We start from the raw sequence: 15,771 nt of genomic DNA, 5'->3' as shown, positions 1-15,771 counted from the left end.
ACACGCAAGCCAGACTGGGTAAGGACAGCAGATTTCCTTCCCTAAAAAACATTAGTGATGGGTTTTTCCAACAATCGGCAATGGTTTCATGGTCATCAGTAGATTCTTAATTCCAGATATGTTTTATTGAATTCAAATTCCACCATCTGCTGTGGTGGGATTCGAACCTGGGTCCCCCAGAACATTAGCTGAGTTTCTGAATTAATAGTCAAGCGATAATACCACTAGGCCACCGCCTCCCAAACATTTGTTAGTGCAGTTTTGAAATGCCACTGTCATGCTAGTAAACATACCAGCCAATGTGTGCCCAGACTGGTCTCACAAAACGCTGGAAATGATAGAGATAATGGGCGGAATTCCCCCAACCAGTCCATGGCGGGTTTGACAATGGGCGGGCACAGTGAATCTGGCGGGAGCCAAAAGTCGTCAGAAACCCACTGGCGTAAAATTCCATTGCAATTCTCCCAATGGCGGGTCAGTCTTCTCACTGATTGGTGGTGCAAATTCATTTGCATCTCATGAATGTTCATTAAAACAGCTGCCCGCCTGTGTCCCATCAAGTCTTTCAATCTTATATCACGATCAACGGGCAATCATGTCGGCACCAAACCTGATTACTAAAGAGTGGCGTGGACAAGGTGGTCCTCAGTTCACCAGAGGGGAGGGAAATAACTTTCTGCCACAGTGCTGTGCTGCTCAAGATGCACTGTGCTGCTCAAGATGCACTGTTCACCACTCTGCTGGGGCAGACTGGTTCCTGCCCTCTATCTTTATTTTATTTATTATTAGTGTCACAAGTAGACTTGCATGAAGTTACTGTGAAAATCCCCTAGTTGCCACACTCCGGCGCCTGTTCGGGTACACTGAGGGAGAATTTAGCATGGCCACTTGCACCTGGGGTTGGGGAGTACAGGGGTCTCCTTGTCCCCTGGTGCCACACCAGTGTCTATCTGGACAGCACGGTGCTATGGGACTCATGCAGCCACCACAACAGAGGTCTGAAGTTCGACCGGGAGTCGAGTGCGAGGTGAGGCTGGGGGTGTGGCCTAACAAAGACAAGGGGGCAATGTGGAAGGAGGGCTGTGTGGGGATGGGGGTTAAGAGGACAGACAGAGGGAGAAGGTTGAAGAAGACAAGCAATGGAAGGCAAAGGGAAGACTGAGGGAGGGGAAGCTGGCCCCCAACAAGGCAGCATGAAAAGCTCACAAACAAGGGGGTCAAAGGGATAGCACATTATTTACTGGGAGGGGATGGATGAAGACTCCAGAGGCATTGGGCAGAGGTAAAAGTGGGGCATGGGCTTCTTGCAGGGGATGGACTCGGTGGTGGTGGAGGTTGAATTGAGGAACAGACTTCTTCCTTTTCCCTCTGGGTTGCTGCCATCCTACACGGTCTGGTGAAGACGGGGCTAGAGAGAGTGATGTGAGTGTGCTGGACTGGTGTTTAAATATGGTGCCGGGACCTTCAAACCCGCTGAGGGCGGGCAGACAAATCAGCTGCCGGCCTGCCCGGAGAGTCAACAGGAACTCACCTGTGCATTATTAATGAGCTTCTGAGTATAGAATCGGACATGTGATCCTGCTATTCTGACCAGCGAGACAGGCATTGCAGGAGCCACCCGCCACCACACAGTCTCAAAATGGGAGAATTCCACCCCATGTTTCAGGTCTGTCACCTTTCATCAATAGTCTTTTCACAGTAACTTCATTGCAGTGTTAATGTAAGCCTACTTGTGACACTAATAAATAAACTTTAAACTTTAGTTAGTCAGTCAGGGTGACTGGAATGAGAAGAAATATTAGAAAGACTTTGCTATCATCAACCTCAAAATGAGATGAACGAGTGGGATCCTCCTAGAAGTACAAAAATGCAAAAAATAGGAGTAGACCACTTGGCCCCTTGCACTGTTCTGCCAATGCAATGGCTGATCTTGTACATCAACTTCACTTTCCTGCACTATTCCCACATCCCTCGATTCTCTTTGTGCCTAGGAATCTATCGATCGTTGTCTTGAATATACTCAGCAACTGAGCATCTACAATTCTCTGGACTAGAGAATTCCAAAGATTCACAACCCTTTGGGTGAAGAGATTTCTCCTCATCTCAGTCCTAAATGGCAGACCTCTTACCTTGAGACTGTGCCTCCATGTCCCAGATTCGCCAGCCAAGGAGAAACATCCTCTTTGCAATTACCCTTTCCAGGCCTCTAATAATGTTAGCCATGGTCTGGATTAAAAAAGGTCAATCCTGAGCACGGTTTTGAGTTCCACAATGACAGCAGGGCCAGACATTGTAGGCACAAACACGTTCTTGGAATCAGAGCATTGCAGAAACTGACACAAAGAAGTTCAGATGAGTTCAAAGGATTCATTCAGTGACCAGTCACACGCTTGTAATTTGGAGTTCTACTGAAGGTACTTGACATGGTGCAAGACTGGAAGCAGCACCACTGCCACCCGATGCACAGGCCTTGTGCAGCTGGCTGCAAGCCAAGTGTAAATCCAACAGCTTCACTTGATCTGGTCTGCCAGGAAGACACAGTTAAAAAGGAGAGACATCCCTGCTGGTGTCTCTTCAGGTGGCAACCAGCTGCCCAAGACCCAGGCATCGGCAACTGGCAAGGCTGGCATGGAGAAGGAAATGAGTGTCATTAGCAGCTAGGCCACACAAAATCATAGCAGCAAATTACTGCGAATGCTGGAATGTGAAACAGGCACACAAGATCATAGTTTGCAATGATAAACAGACACCCTGCAATTGTCTGAGCCACTCAATAACTGTTCTTGGGTTGAACAATATGCTGGAGAAAGCTTTCTTCAGCCCCAGCACCCCCATTATGAATAATGAAAAGGAATTGAAGTAGCTGTAAACTGTACACCGCCAGTTGCAGTTTAGTAGCACTTGTGAACTTGATATCAACAAGACGTATCATAAAACAATTTGGCTTTGAACAGTTAATTCTTACAACAGAATATGGTTGACTTACCAGCAGAATGTAACATTGCAGAACACAGAATCCGAACAGCAAAACAACGGCTTCTTGGCAGATACACAAGGCAGCTGACTTTGTGAAAAACAAAAACTTCCTCCAGCACCCATTAACCATTTCCCCTCAGCAAGTCATCCTGTTTCAAGGATGAAAGCTCATTTGGACTGACGCAGCACAAAAGCCACTGTTAACGAGGACTGCAGGCAAGGGTTAGAAGGCAGTGAATGCCATCCTCAATTTTAAAAAGGCACCAGGGATATATAAAGCAATTAGTCTAATACTCACAAGAGAGGGAATATGAAGCAGTATATTAGATGCTACCAACATTTATTGAAAGCATGGATGTTCATAGTTAGGGGCTGCATTCTGCCTGGCATTCCATGGACAATAACTCAGGAATTTTGTACAATATTTATATATTTCAGAGATTGATTGGCTTACTACTGATGTGTTACTGTACGGTGCTTAAACTATTTTCTACAGCAATGACACTCTTTCACTTGGGGCAGCTAACACTTTTGGAAAATGGGGAAGAGGGTGTCTGACGAGCGTGGCCTCCCTGCCAATGTGCTGTTACCTGCAGTGGGAGGCCGATGGTTCTGGAAGATTAGGCAGCAAAGCTCATAGACGATAACCTACTGGAATCTTTCAGAGAGGGGTAAATAAATTTGCATGCAAGATCCAGTGGTCAAAACTTATACGGATTTTTATGAGGCAGTTAAAGGAAGTTCATGTAAAAAGGACGAAAGCTTGCAAAATTAATAGCAGAGAGCTGCATTGAAAAGTGGTGATGCAGAAGAAAGACTGCATTTAGCGAGCTCTTTTCATGACCGCTGGGTGTCTCAAAGTGTGTTTACAGCCAATGAAGGACTTTTTAAAAGGGTAGTCACGGTTGGAATGTAGGAAACACAGCAGCCAATGTGCACACAGCAATGTGATAATGACTGGATCATGTTTTTTTTTGTAATGTTGATTAAGGGATACATATTGGTCTGGACACTGAGCGAAAACTCCCCCTAGTCTTCTTCAAAATAGCTTCATGCAATCTTTTACCCATGAGGACCAATAAAAGGCCTCGTTTTAACATCCCACCTGAAAGACTACACCACCGACAGTGCAGCACTCCCTCAGTACCGCACTGGGAGTGTCAGTCTTCATGGTTGTGCTCAAGTCCTACACGACTTGAACCCAGGATCTTGCAATTCAGAGGTGGGTGTGCTACCAACTGATCCACAGCTGACAGTGGGGGAGATTGGAGGAGTTCACATGGATCTGATCTGGGTGACCTGCCATTTAGAACATTCATAAACAATACTGGAGAGGATACTTGGATTGTATGCATTATAAAATCCGGAAACAACTGCAAGCAAGGCCGGCCAGCTGGCAAAGTAAGGGAGACTGATACTATTCAAGATAGATTTTAATATGTAAATAAAATAATACAGACTGGAACCAAAAATATGACACCCATGATAAATGGCTGCCCATTTCTAAACAAGGAAAAGGATTCACATGTGATTATCGACCGCCGTTCCAAAGCAGAGTGTGAAACTTTTGTCAGACTACTGAGCAAATGCTGGGGATGCATCACAAGGGCAGAATATTAGTCAAAATAGAAACAAAATACTGCTGATTCTGGAAGTCAGAATAGATTCGTCTAACTCTGTATAACTCACTAAATTGAATAAAACACAAATCAAAATGCCAGAAATTGGAAATAATTTTTTTTAAATGCTGTTAACACTCAAGAGGTCAGGCAGCATCTATGGAGGAAGATAGGAAGAAGGAGAAACTTATTGTTAATGTTTCAGGTCCACTATCTTTTGCTCCACCTACAAAGTCATTTGCAGCACACTGCCTTTATGTCACTAAACTGCACGCAGTTGGAGGCAGTTCACCCACAAAAAGACACTAATACACTGGATAGGGTTCAGAGTCGAGTGATCAGGGCATTTCTTACCCTCACTCCGCACGTTTAATATTTGAGGACCACCGTTTGCTCAGCATTAGCACAGACAAAAGGCAAAGCGGTCCAGGAGGCCATGTGCAAAGAGATGGTGCTGCAGCTCAAACTCTGCACACCGGCTGCAGTCTAAATGCTCTAATTGCATTTTGACACACCATCAATTTCTGACGAACTTTGCTGCCCGTCCTCAACAAGTGAAACTTGTGACAGCAGGACATCTACAATCAGTCCTCGTGTGTGGCTTCTTAAATAAGTCCAGAGAGAGTTCAATCTCCCCTGCTCAACACAAGAATGAAACATACCTGCAGCTCCCTCCTCACAAAGCTGAAACGTTCAAGTGGCATAATATTCAAAAGACTTTCCTTTAACAGCACTTCTATGGATAGAGTAGAAGGGGTGGAGAGAGAAATTTCACCCCTCTTTTTTGCAAGTTTCACCCATATTGTGGCACAGTGGTTAGCACTGCCCCCTCACAGCGCCAGGGGCCTGGGTTCGATTCCCAGCTTGGGTCACTGTATGGAGTCTGCACGTTCTCCCCGTGTCTGTGTGGGTTTCCTCCGGGTGCTCCGGTTTCCTCCCACGGTCCGAAAGATGTGCTGGTTAGATGCATTGGGCATGCTGAATTCTCCATCAGTGTACCCAAACAGGTACACAGAGTGTGGTGACTAGGGGAATTTCACAGTAACTCACTGCAGTGTGAATGTAAGCCTACTCGTGACACTAATAAATAAATAAACTTTAATATTTAATCTCTCTTCGAAGAATAATTAAGTTCTGGACAACACAAATGTGAGATTCGTGAAACAGAGTCATAGAGTTTTACAGCACCTTTGGCATACTGTATCTGCGCTGACCATCAAGCACCTATCTACTTGAATCCAATGTTCCAGCACTTGGTCTGTAGTTTTGTATACATGGTGTTTCATGTTATTGACCCCTCCACTAAGGGGAAAAGTTCCTTCCTATCTATGTCCCTCATAATTTTGTACACCTCGATCAGCCTTCTCTGCTCAAAGGAAAACAACCTCAACCTAACTAGCTTCTCTTAATAGCTGAAACGCTCCAGCCCAGGCAACATCCTAGTGAATCTCCTCTGCACCCTCTCGAATGCAATCACATCCTTACTATACTGTGGTGACCAGAACAGCACACAGTACTCTAGCTGTGGCCTAACAATTGTTTTATACAGCTCCATCATAACCACTGTGCCACAATATGGATGAAACTTACAACCTCTTACATTCTATACCTTGGCTAATAAAGGCAAGTATCCCATAAACCTTCTTAATCACCTTGTCTACCTGTCCTGCTGCCTTCAGGGATCGATGGACATGCACATCAAGGTCACTCAGTGCTTCGTAGCAGTAGAATGACCTTGGGTGTATATCCATCAATCCCTGAAGGCAGCAGGATTGTGTATTCCCTTGCCTTGTTAGTCCTTCTAAAATGCATCACCTCACACTTTTCAGGGTTAAATTCCATTTGCCTCTGTTCTGCCCATCGGACCAGCTCTATCTACATCATCCTGTAATCTAAGACTTTCCTCCTCGCTATTTACCACACTAATTTTTGTGCCATCTGAGAACTTACTGATCACATCTCCTACTTTCATGCCTAGATTATTAATGTACACTACAAACAGTAAGGGACCCAGCACTGCAGTACACCATTGAAGTCATGATGTGGAGATGCCGGCATTGGACTGGGGTAAACACAGTAACAAGTCACAGTAAGAAGCAGCGGCGCTCCAAAAGCGAGTGGCTTTTGCTACCAAATAAACCTGTTGGACTTTAACCTGTTGTGAGACTTCTTACTGTGTACACCATTGAAGTGGAGATGCCGGCGTTGGACTGGGGTAAACACAGTTTACACCATTGAACGCTGGCTAATGACCTGTGAATATTTCTGTCGGCCATGAAGGGGGCCACGCAATTCTATGGATTAGTCGAGGAAAGTTTTAACTAACTTTAGGGGAGCCATCCCCTAATTAAATTATGCATTGTCCTAAAGCAAAAAGTTAATGTGTGAAACCAGGAAGAGGATGGTTTTGTGTGCTTGTACACATTTTGTGTATCAAATTGGTATGTTAGGATATAATCCACTATAATAAGCATTGGCTGATTTAGAGAGGATGTGTGGTTACAACTTGGAAGACTTATGTGACTGTATTTGTGTCCTCATTTCAGTTGCTGTTGCCATTAATCCCATTAATGGTGTTGCCATTAATGGTGTTTACACCATTGAACACAGGCTGTGTGTGTGCGCTTATACACATATATATCACATATACAGACAGACACACACATATTATAAAACCAAAGGGAAAAGATCTGAACAACTACCACTAATTCTGAATTATGACTTCAGGGATTAATGGCAACAGCAACTGAAATGAGGACACAAATACAGTCACATAAGTCTTCCAAGTTGTAACCACACATCCTCTCTAAATCAGCCAATGCTTATTATAGTGGATTATATCCTAACATACCAATTTGATACACAAAATGTGTACAAGCACACAAAACCATCCTCTTCCTGGTTTCACACATTAACTTTTTGCTTTAGGACAATGCATAATTTAATTAGGGGATGGCTCCCCTAAAGTTAGTTAAAACTTTCCTCGACTAATCCATAGAATTGCGTGGCCCCCTTCATGGCCGACAGAAATATTCACAGGTCATTAGCCAGCGCTTTGGCTCAATCAGAATTTCTAAAAGGAACTGTGAAGAGCAATTGAATTCAGTGTCACCACATTGCTGCAGCAATGCCCCACAAACATCAAACACTGCAAGAAGAGGTCATAATAAATGCTAGCTTCTCATGAATAATGAATAATGAATAAATGGGCGCTGGGGGCCGGGGGGTCCTTTGGAACTGGTACAACCTATCAAATAAATTAAAAGGTAGCCAGGTATTTGTGCTGCTGCATTTACAACAATTTAATCTTGTTTGGGGGGGAAAAAAGCACCGTCAGTTAAATTAATTTTAATCAGGAGCTAGTTGAAATATTCAGAACGACTCAAAATTCCATTGCAGTCAGCCTCATGTGTCACGTGGAACGAGGTGAACCAACATCTTTCAGGCTGTGGCAAATTCTACGAAAGAATAAAATGGGGATGGATTCCTATCAAACTGATGCAAGTTAATATTTACAATTCCGACTTTTATTCCTTGCACTCAATTTTAACATTTCGCGGCAAGAGTTGTGCCATTTCTGGCAAATCAGTCCAAGTTGAAAGCCGTAAAACTCCTCAGAATTGTGGTATTTTCGGACTTTAGGTATTTCAAACTGCTTTTTGCTGCACCAGGATAGAAACTCAGAATATTAGCTGATCTTGTGTGGCACTGCTCACAAGTAGTCTGTAGCACAGCTACTTTTGTCCTCTCAAAAAGGTTACTTCCGCTTGTGGAATGCAAGTTGGTAATTCCAGCTAGTTACAGCATCTTGCCCAGACACAAGTTTGCGTGCTTTAAAGTTTCTAGTTCATTGTCTGGAAAAATAAAATGGTCGCTAACTGCAAGGCAGGGCAACATTCAAATATAAACTGGAGACTTTCCTCCTCGCTATTTACCACACTAATTTTGGTCACTAACAAATCCAACAGGGAATTCAGAAAAAAATTCTTTACTTAAAGTGTAATCAGAAAGTGGTTGCAGCAAATTGCACAGATGCATTGAAAGGAAACTAGAGAAATAGAAGAGAGATTAGGGTAGAAGGTTATGCTTGGGAGGGGGTCAGATGAAGTAGATTGGGACAAGGCTTGTGGGAAGCAGAATGTAAAGTACAAAATCCAGCCATTAAGCAAAGAGGGCTACAAATCAACTATAGCTTAATTGCTTGAAGAAACTGCACAAATTGGAAAGTATTTGTAAAGTTTCAGGTAGATCAAAAGTATGCAGCATTTGAAGATTACATCTCAGTACAGATGTCTGGAGTGTAATGTTTGCACGCCATAGATGTTCTAGATTAAAAATATAGATATACACAGTATGACGACATTCAATTCTAGCCTGTTGTGCTGCTAGCATTACACCGCATACATTTCTCTTGGTATGAAATTTGAGACATCAGGAACTAAACATCTCAACACCAGCAGCAAACAGGAACAATAGATAACCTGTTAAATTCAAAAGAACGATTCATCAAAAGCACACGCAAGTCAGCAATTGCAACCCATGAGAGAAAAAGGTATTGAAATAAGGTATGCAGTATCAAGGCATAAATATACAACATTAAGAAAAATAGGGAACTTATTTGCCTGTCAAAGGGTATTTTCCTTCAAAGGCCTCCGCAAGGAGCTTGGGTTTGACTTCATAGTCTTCCCAGAGTCATCACTCTCAGGTTAAATACAGTTGCAACTTCCAGCAAATCCCACAATTTGAGAGGATGCACACTGAATAAAACTACCTGCCTGCAATGTTTCATGAACTTGCTGGACAGAGACACACATTACAATTGGTCATTTAGACATGATGTGTGGGTTTCTCCCAGGTGCTCTGGTTTCCTCCCACAGTCCAAAGATGTGTAGGTTAGGAGGATTGGCCATGCTAAATTGCCCCATAGTATCCAAAGATGTGTAGGTTAGGTGGATTGGCCTTGGTAAAAGCATAGGGTTACAGGGATTGGGGGAGGGGAAGGTCTGGGTAAGATGTCCTTTCAAAGAGCCAGTGCCAACTTAATGGACCATATAGCATCCTTTTGTTCTGCAGAGATGCTATGGTTCTGTGATTCACAGATGTTAATTATTGCTTCTTATATTCCTGGCTTCTGACGGGGAATTACTGAATTCGCGGCTAGAGTTGTGCCATTTCTGGCAAATCAGTCCAAGTTGAAAGCCGTAAAACTCCTCAGAATTGTGGTATTTTCGGACTTTAGGTATTTCAAACTGCTACTTTTGCTGAAGAATAATTTTTTCAAGAGTTTTTTTGTTGCAAGATTCAAGACATTGTATAACAGCAGGTTACACTGTGGCAAATGAAGGATCACACAACAATGCCACATTTCCAAGTGGAATCGAGTTGTTATAATATATTCAAAATAGTTACATTCGTCACTTTAATTTGAGACTGAACAGAACATGAAAGCAACAATTGATCATACATACACACCGTTCAATAAATGCATTAGATACATAAATCTGCAGTGGTTAAGGATGATACTCGTTCCAGGATGCAAATAAATAGCTACTTCGCTACCTCTAGGTTTTCAGAGCTGAACTGGAGCTGTGTGCACCATCCCTTTGCAGTAGTGTTACCTCAAAGAATTGTGGAGCAAAAAAATTACTATTAAGCCCTCAGAGCCACAGTGACTCAAGTGCACTCATTGTCAACACGCCTGTCTGCAAAATTTTACCTCCTCCCTTCCCCATTCCAGATAAAACCCTGGATCATTTCTCCTTGCCTTCTTTGGCATGACGGTCGCCAGTGGTGGATCTCTGGTAAATGAACCTCCCTCCCTTCACAGGAGAGTCGTCTCGCTCTTTATTAAACCTGCAGGCAACAATTAGTCCCAAAAAACTAGACAGACACGGGCAGAATTGGATTAAATAATGAAAATGATATCTGATCTTTCTGGATGCAATTGGGTCACAACACAATTAGATGTCCCCTCAAACTGAGGGGTTTGGACAACAAGGTGGCGCCCACTGTCACAGGGAGAGGCGCTTGGACTCTCCTCTCACTCACCGACTCCATTGCTCCGCTGCTCACTGCCTCCCACCGCAAGCTTTCTTCGATTTTCATTCACTCTTCACCGGACTTTCGCCTCCACTTTCCCTCATCCACATACCACAGTGTCCGCTCCGCGCCCGGCCTCCCGCTCGCTAACCGACGAGCCGAGCACGGCAGCAAGATGGGCTGCAGCACCTGGAACTGCCTATGCCGCCTCCGGCCGCCGGCGCTGCCTACAGGCTCCAGCCGGCACCTACAGCCACCAACGCTGCTCTGCTTCCCTGCCGAGGCGGGAAAGCTGGATTTTTTTCCCCTCAGTTTTTTATTCCAAGAAAACAAATTCCAGTTTTTCACACAGAATTTTTTTTCCCTCATGTCTTTGTTTCCATCCAAAAAGCCAAATTCCAGTTTTCCACACAGTAATTATTTTCCTCAAATTTTTATTCCATCCAAGGAAACCAAATTCCAATTTTCCACACTAATTTTTTCCTCATTTTTTATTTCCGTCCAAAAAGTCAAATTCCAGTTTTCCACACAGTAATGTTTTTCCTTCAATTTTTTATTTCATCCAAAAAACAAATTCCAGTTTTTCACAAAGAATTTTTTTCCTCAAATTTTTATTCTATCCAAAAAGCCAAATTTCAGTTTTTCACAAATAATTTTTCCCTCAAATATTTATTTCCATTCAAAAAAAAATTCCAGTTTTTCACACAGAATTTCTTTCCGGCAAATTTTTATTCCATCCAAACAAACCAAATTCCAGTTTTGCAAACAGAGGATGGTGCGTGTATGGAATGAGCTGCCAGAGGAGGTGGGTACAATTACAGCATTTAAAACACATTTGGACAAGTACATGGATGGGAAAGGTTTAGATGGATATAGGTCAAATGCAGGCAAATGGGACTAGTTCAGTTTAGGAAACCAGTTGCATGGATGAGTTGGGCCAAAGGGCTTGTGTCCGTGCTGTATATCTCTATGTCTCTATGAATCCAATTCATGGTCCCCACAAGAGAGACAAACAAGATCCAAGCTGACAGGATGAGGCATTGTACCCGCCTGTTGACCTGATGCTTCACCTTAGCCAAAAAGCTGAGATGGGCTTTGAAAAATTGCATTAGGCGACGCTGTGGTTAAACCTCACTGGCTATCCCTGATTCTTGACTCTACCCTAGCCTGGCAGATCAACCTGCCAGATCATTGACTCGCCCCTGCCAGGTTGGGGGTGGGGTTTGGGACAGAAAATGCTAGAAATACTCAGTAGGTATCCTACACTCTGAGGAGACCAAACACAGATTGGGTGACAGCTTTGTGGAATGCCTCTGTTCAGTCCTCAAGTGTGACCCCTGTCCCCCCAACCCCCCACTCGCTCCCAAGTTTCTGTCTACCTGCCATTTTCATTCTCCACCTTGCCCCTGCTCTGATTTTGTTGTCCTCAGCATCCTTCCTAATTCTTCCAAGGGTGGCACAGTGGCTAGCACTGCTTCCTCACAGCGCCAGGGACCCACGTTCAACTGTTTGTGTGGAGTTCCTCATATCTGCGTGCGTTTCCTCTGATCGAGGTGTACAAAATTATGAAGGATGTAGATAAGGTGGATAGGAAGAAACCTTTCCCCTTAGTTGAGGGGTCAATAACCAGGGGACATAGATTTAAGGTAAAGAACAGGAGATTTAGAGGGAATGTGAGGAAGATCCTGCCAGTGGGAAGGGCTGGAACATCCCACCAACAAATAGGTTAAGTGAGTGTGGAAAGATCTGGCAAATGGGGTATAATGTGGGAAAAAGTGAATTTGTCCATTTTGGCAGGAAGAATATAAATGAAGCTTATTATCTAAACGGTGAGAGATTTCAGAGCTCTGAGATGTAGAGGGATCTGGATATCCTGGTGCATGAATCACAAAAGGTTAGTACACAGGTATCAAAGGATCCTACAGTATAGAAGGAGGCCATTCACCCATCGAGTCCGCACTAACCACAATCCAACCCAGGCTCTATCCCCATGCATTTACCCTAGCTAGTCCCCCTGACACTAAGGGACAATTTAGCCTGGCCAATCCACCTAACCCGCACATCTTTGGACTGTGAGAGGAAACCGGAGCACCCGGAGGAAACCCACGCAGAACGTGCAGACTCCACACAGATAGTGACCCAAGTTGGGATTCAAACCCGAGTCCCTGGCACTGTGAGGCAGGAGTGCTAACCACTGTGCCACTGTCCTGCCCAGCAAGTAATTAGGAAAGCGAATAGAGTGCTATTACTTATTGTGAGGGGAATTGATTACAAAAGTAGGGAGGTTATGCTTCAGTTGTATAGGACATTGGTGAGAGCACATCTGGAGTACTGCGTACTGCATCAGTCACCTTATTTAAGGAAAGATGTAAATGCGTCTGAAACAGTTCAGAGGAAGTTTACCAAACTAATACGTGGAATGGGTGGGTTGTCTTACGAGGAAAGGTTAGAGACATTAGATTTGTGTTCACCAGAGTTTAGAAGAGTAAGAGGTGGCTCAATCGAAACCTTTAAGGTCCTGTGGGATATTGAGAGGGTGGATTTGGAGAGGATGTTTCCTGTTGTGGGAGAATCTAGAACTAGGGAGCACAGTTTAAAAATAATGGGGTCGCTCATTTAAAACAGAAACGAGGAGAATTTTGTTCTCTTAGGGAGTCATGAGTCTTTGGAACTCTCATCCTCAAAAGGCAGTGGAAGCAGAGTCTTTGAATGTTTTTAAGTCCGAGCTGGATAGATTCTTGATTAACAAGGGGGTGAAAGGTTATCAGGGGGACAGGAATGTGGGGTTGAGTTCCAATCAGAACAGCTGTGATCTTATTGAATGGCGGAGCAGGCTCGAGGGGCCGAGTGGCCTACTCCTGCTCCTTGTTCATACGTTTGCATGAATCCAACACTGAGTTCCACAATTTCAGATTGGAACTCCTGTCCTATTTGTTTCCTTCTCATTTCCATTTTCGTCTTTAGATAGAAGCTATTCATTAATCTGCCAACACCCTTTGTTTTTTTTAACTTGTCCCATTATCAATCCCCTTTGCCTTGCACCACAAACCCATTTGTCATCCCGCCATCCAAATCTTTCTTCCCTTCCCCCCCTTTCCCAGCCTCTGTATTTGCTTAGAGACCATTACCTCTCAAACAATTCTGAACAAAAAGCTCTTCAACCTGAAATACTGTGGTTTCTCCCGCTACGGTTGCTGCCAGCCTGCTGAGTATGTCCACCATTTTCCGTTTTTGCAGTTTTGTTATTGCTGAAAAGAGAGACAGGTCGCTGAAGTTTTTCATCTCGTACTCAACAGGACAAGCACAAGAATGCCAGATTTCAAACCATCACAACAATTTATAGTACCGAAGAAAAGGGGTGATGATTGGTTGGTAAGTCAACTCTGATTGGCTGAGACTTTGCCATGGAGAAAGCAGTAGGCTCCCCACGTTCCTGAGTAATTTAAAAAAGATGCAAGACCTGAACATATTCCTTTTGTCTGCAGAGGACGGGGTCTTGTGTATGAATGGATTCTTGTTAGTTACAAAGGCTGATAACCTCTCTTCTGGGTGCTGTATACAGGCTTGCTGATAGTCGGCATGTTGTACAGGGGTGAGGGGTGCATAAATGCAAAGATTAGAGTAGCATCTAGAAAAAGCAAAAGCAAATGGGAGATTTTAATCTTCACAAAGCCCAAGTCATAAACAAGGGCGGTACAGTGGCACAGTGGTTAGCACTGCTGCCTCATAGTGCCAGGGACCTGGGTTCAATTCCCGGCTTGAGCCACTGTCTGTGTGGAGTCTGCACGTTCTCCCCGTGTCTGCGTGGGTTTCCTCTAGTTGCTCCGGTTTCCTCCCACACTCCAAAAGACGTGCAGGTTAGGTATATTGGCTGTGCTAAATTCTCCCTCAGTGTACCTAAACAGGCGCCAGAGTGTGGTGACTAGGGGATTTTCATAGTAACTTCAGTGCAGTGTTAATGTAAGCCTACTTATGACACCAATAAATAAACTTAAACTCGTTTTTAAACTTTAAGGTTTTAGAGTGCATTCAGGACAATTTTCCAGAACCACGTGTTTTTGAAGAAGGAAAGAGGCCATTCTGGATTTAGGAATGGCAAAACCAGCTAACAAGCTGATGGTAAAATAATATCTTGCAAATAGTAACCATAATATGATTGGATTCGATGTTAAAATTGAGTGGAAGAAGGGAGATCCACAAACAAAAGTTTTAAACCTCAATAAAGCTGCCTTTGAAAAAATGGTAAGAAGTCTCACAACACCAGGTTAAAGTCCAACAGGTTTATTTGGTAGCAAATACCATAAGCTTTCGGAGCACTGCTCCTTCGTCAGATGGAGTGGAAATGTGCTCTCAAACAGTGCAAACAGACAAAATCAAGTTGCAGAATACTGATTAGAATGCGAATCCTACAACCAGCCAGGTCTTAAAGGTACAGACAATGTGGGTGGAGGGAACATTAAACACAGATTAAAGAAATGTGTATTGTCTCCAGACAGAACAGCTAGTGAGATTCTACAAGCCCAGGAGGCAAGTTGTGGGGGTTACTGATAATGTGACATAAATCCAACATCCCGGTTTAGGCCGTCCTCATGTGTGCGGAACTTGGCTATCAGTTTCTGCTCAGCGACTCTGCGCTGTCGTGTGTCGTGAAGGCCGCCTTGGAGAATGCTTACCTGAAGATCCAAGGCTGAATGCCCGTGACTGCTGAAGTGCTCCCCCACAGGAAGAGAACAGTCTTGCCTGGTGATTGTCGAGCGGTGTTCATTCATCCGTTGTCGTAGTGTCTGCATGGTTTCCCCAATGTACCATGCCTCGGGACATCCTTTCCTGCAGCGTATCAGGTAGACAATGTTGGCCGAGTTGCAAGAGTAGGTACCGTGTACCTGGTAGATGGTGTTCTCACGTGAGATGATGGCATCCGTGTCGATGATCCAGCACGTCTTGCAGAGGTTGCTGTGGCAGGGTTGTGTGGTGTCGTGGTCACTGTTCTCCTGAAGGCTGGGTAGTTTGCTGCGGACAATGGTCTGTTTGAGGTTGCGTGGTTGTTTGAAGGCAAGAAGTGGGGGTGTGGGGATGGCCTTGGCGAGATGTTCGTCTTCATCAATGACATGTTGAAGGCTCCGGAGGAGATGCCGTA

General features: G+C 44.1%; 1 protein-coding gene across 2 annotated transcripts in view; it reads right to left on the bottom strand.

Moving 5' to 3' along the window:
* LOC144482032 (5'-AMP-activated protein kinase subunit gamma-1) overlaps positions 1–10,813 on the bottom strand; it is a 56,586-nt gene extending 45,773 nt beyond the window's left edge. The window contains exon 1 of one of the 2 annotated variants that reach the window (XM_078201309.1): positions 10,644–10,813. Coding sequence is in view for 1 of the 2 variants with exons in the window: in XM_078201308.1 (XP_078057434.1) it covers positions 10,644–10,700 (57 nt within the window). In the remaining variant the exon portion in view is untranslated. The remainder of the gene's footprint in view (positions 1–10,643) is intronic. The other variant, XM_078201308.1, reaches the window with a different exon arrangement.
* Between the last annotated feature and the right edge of the window lie 4,958 nt (positions 10,814–15,771).

The sequence above is a fragment of the Mustelus asterias genome, chromosome X, assembly GCF_964213995.1.
Source record: "Mustelus asterias chromosome X, sMusAst1.hap1.1, whole genome shotgun sequence".
Classification (NCBI taxonomy): Eukaryota; Metazoa; Chordata; class Chondrichthyes; order Carcharhiniformes; family Triakidae; genus Mustelus; species Mustelus asterias.
The sequence above is the reverse complement of the archived record's forward strand: the minus strand, read 5'-3'. Positions and strand labels throughout refer to the sequence as shown.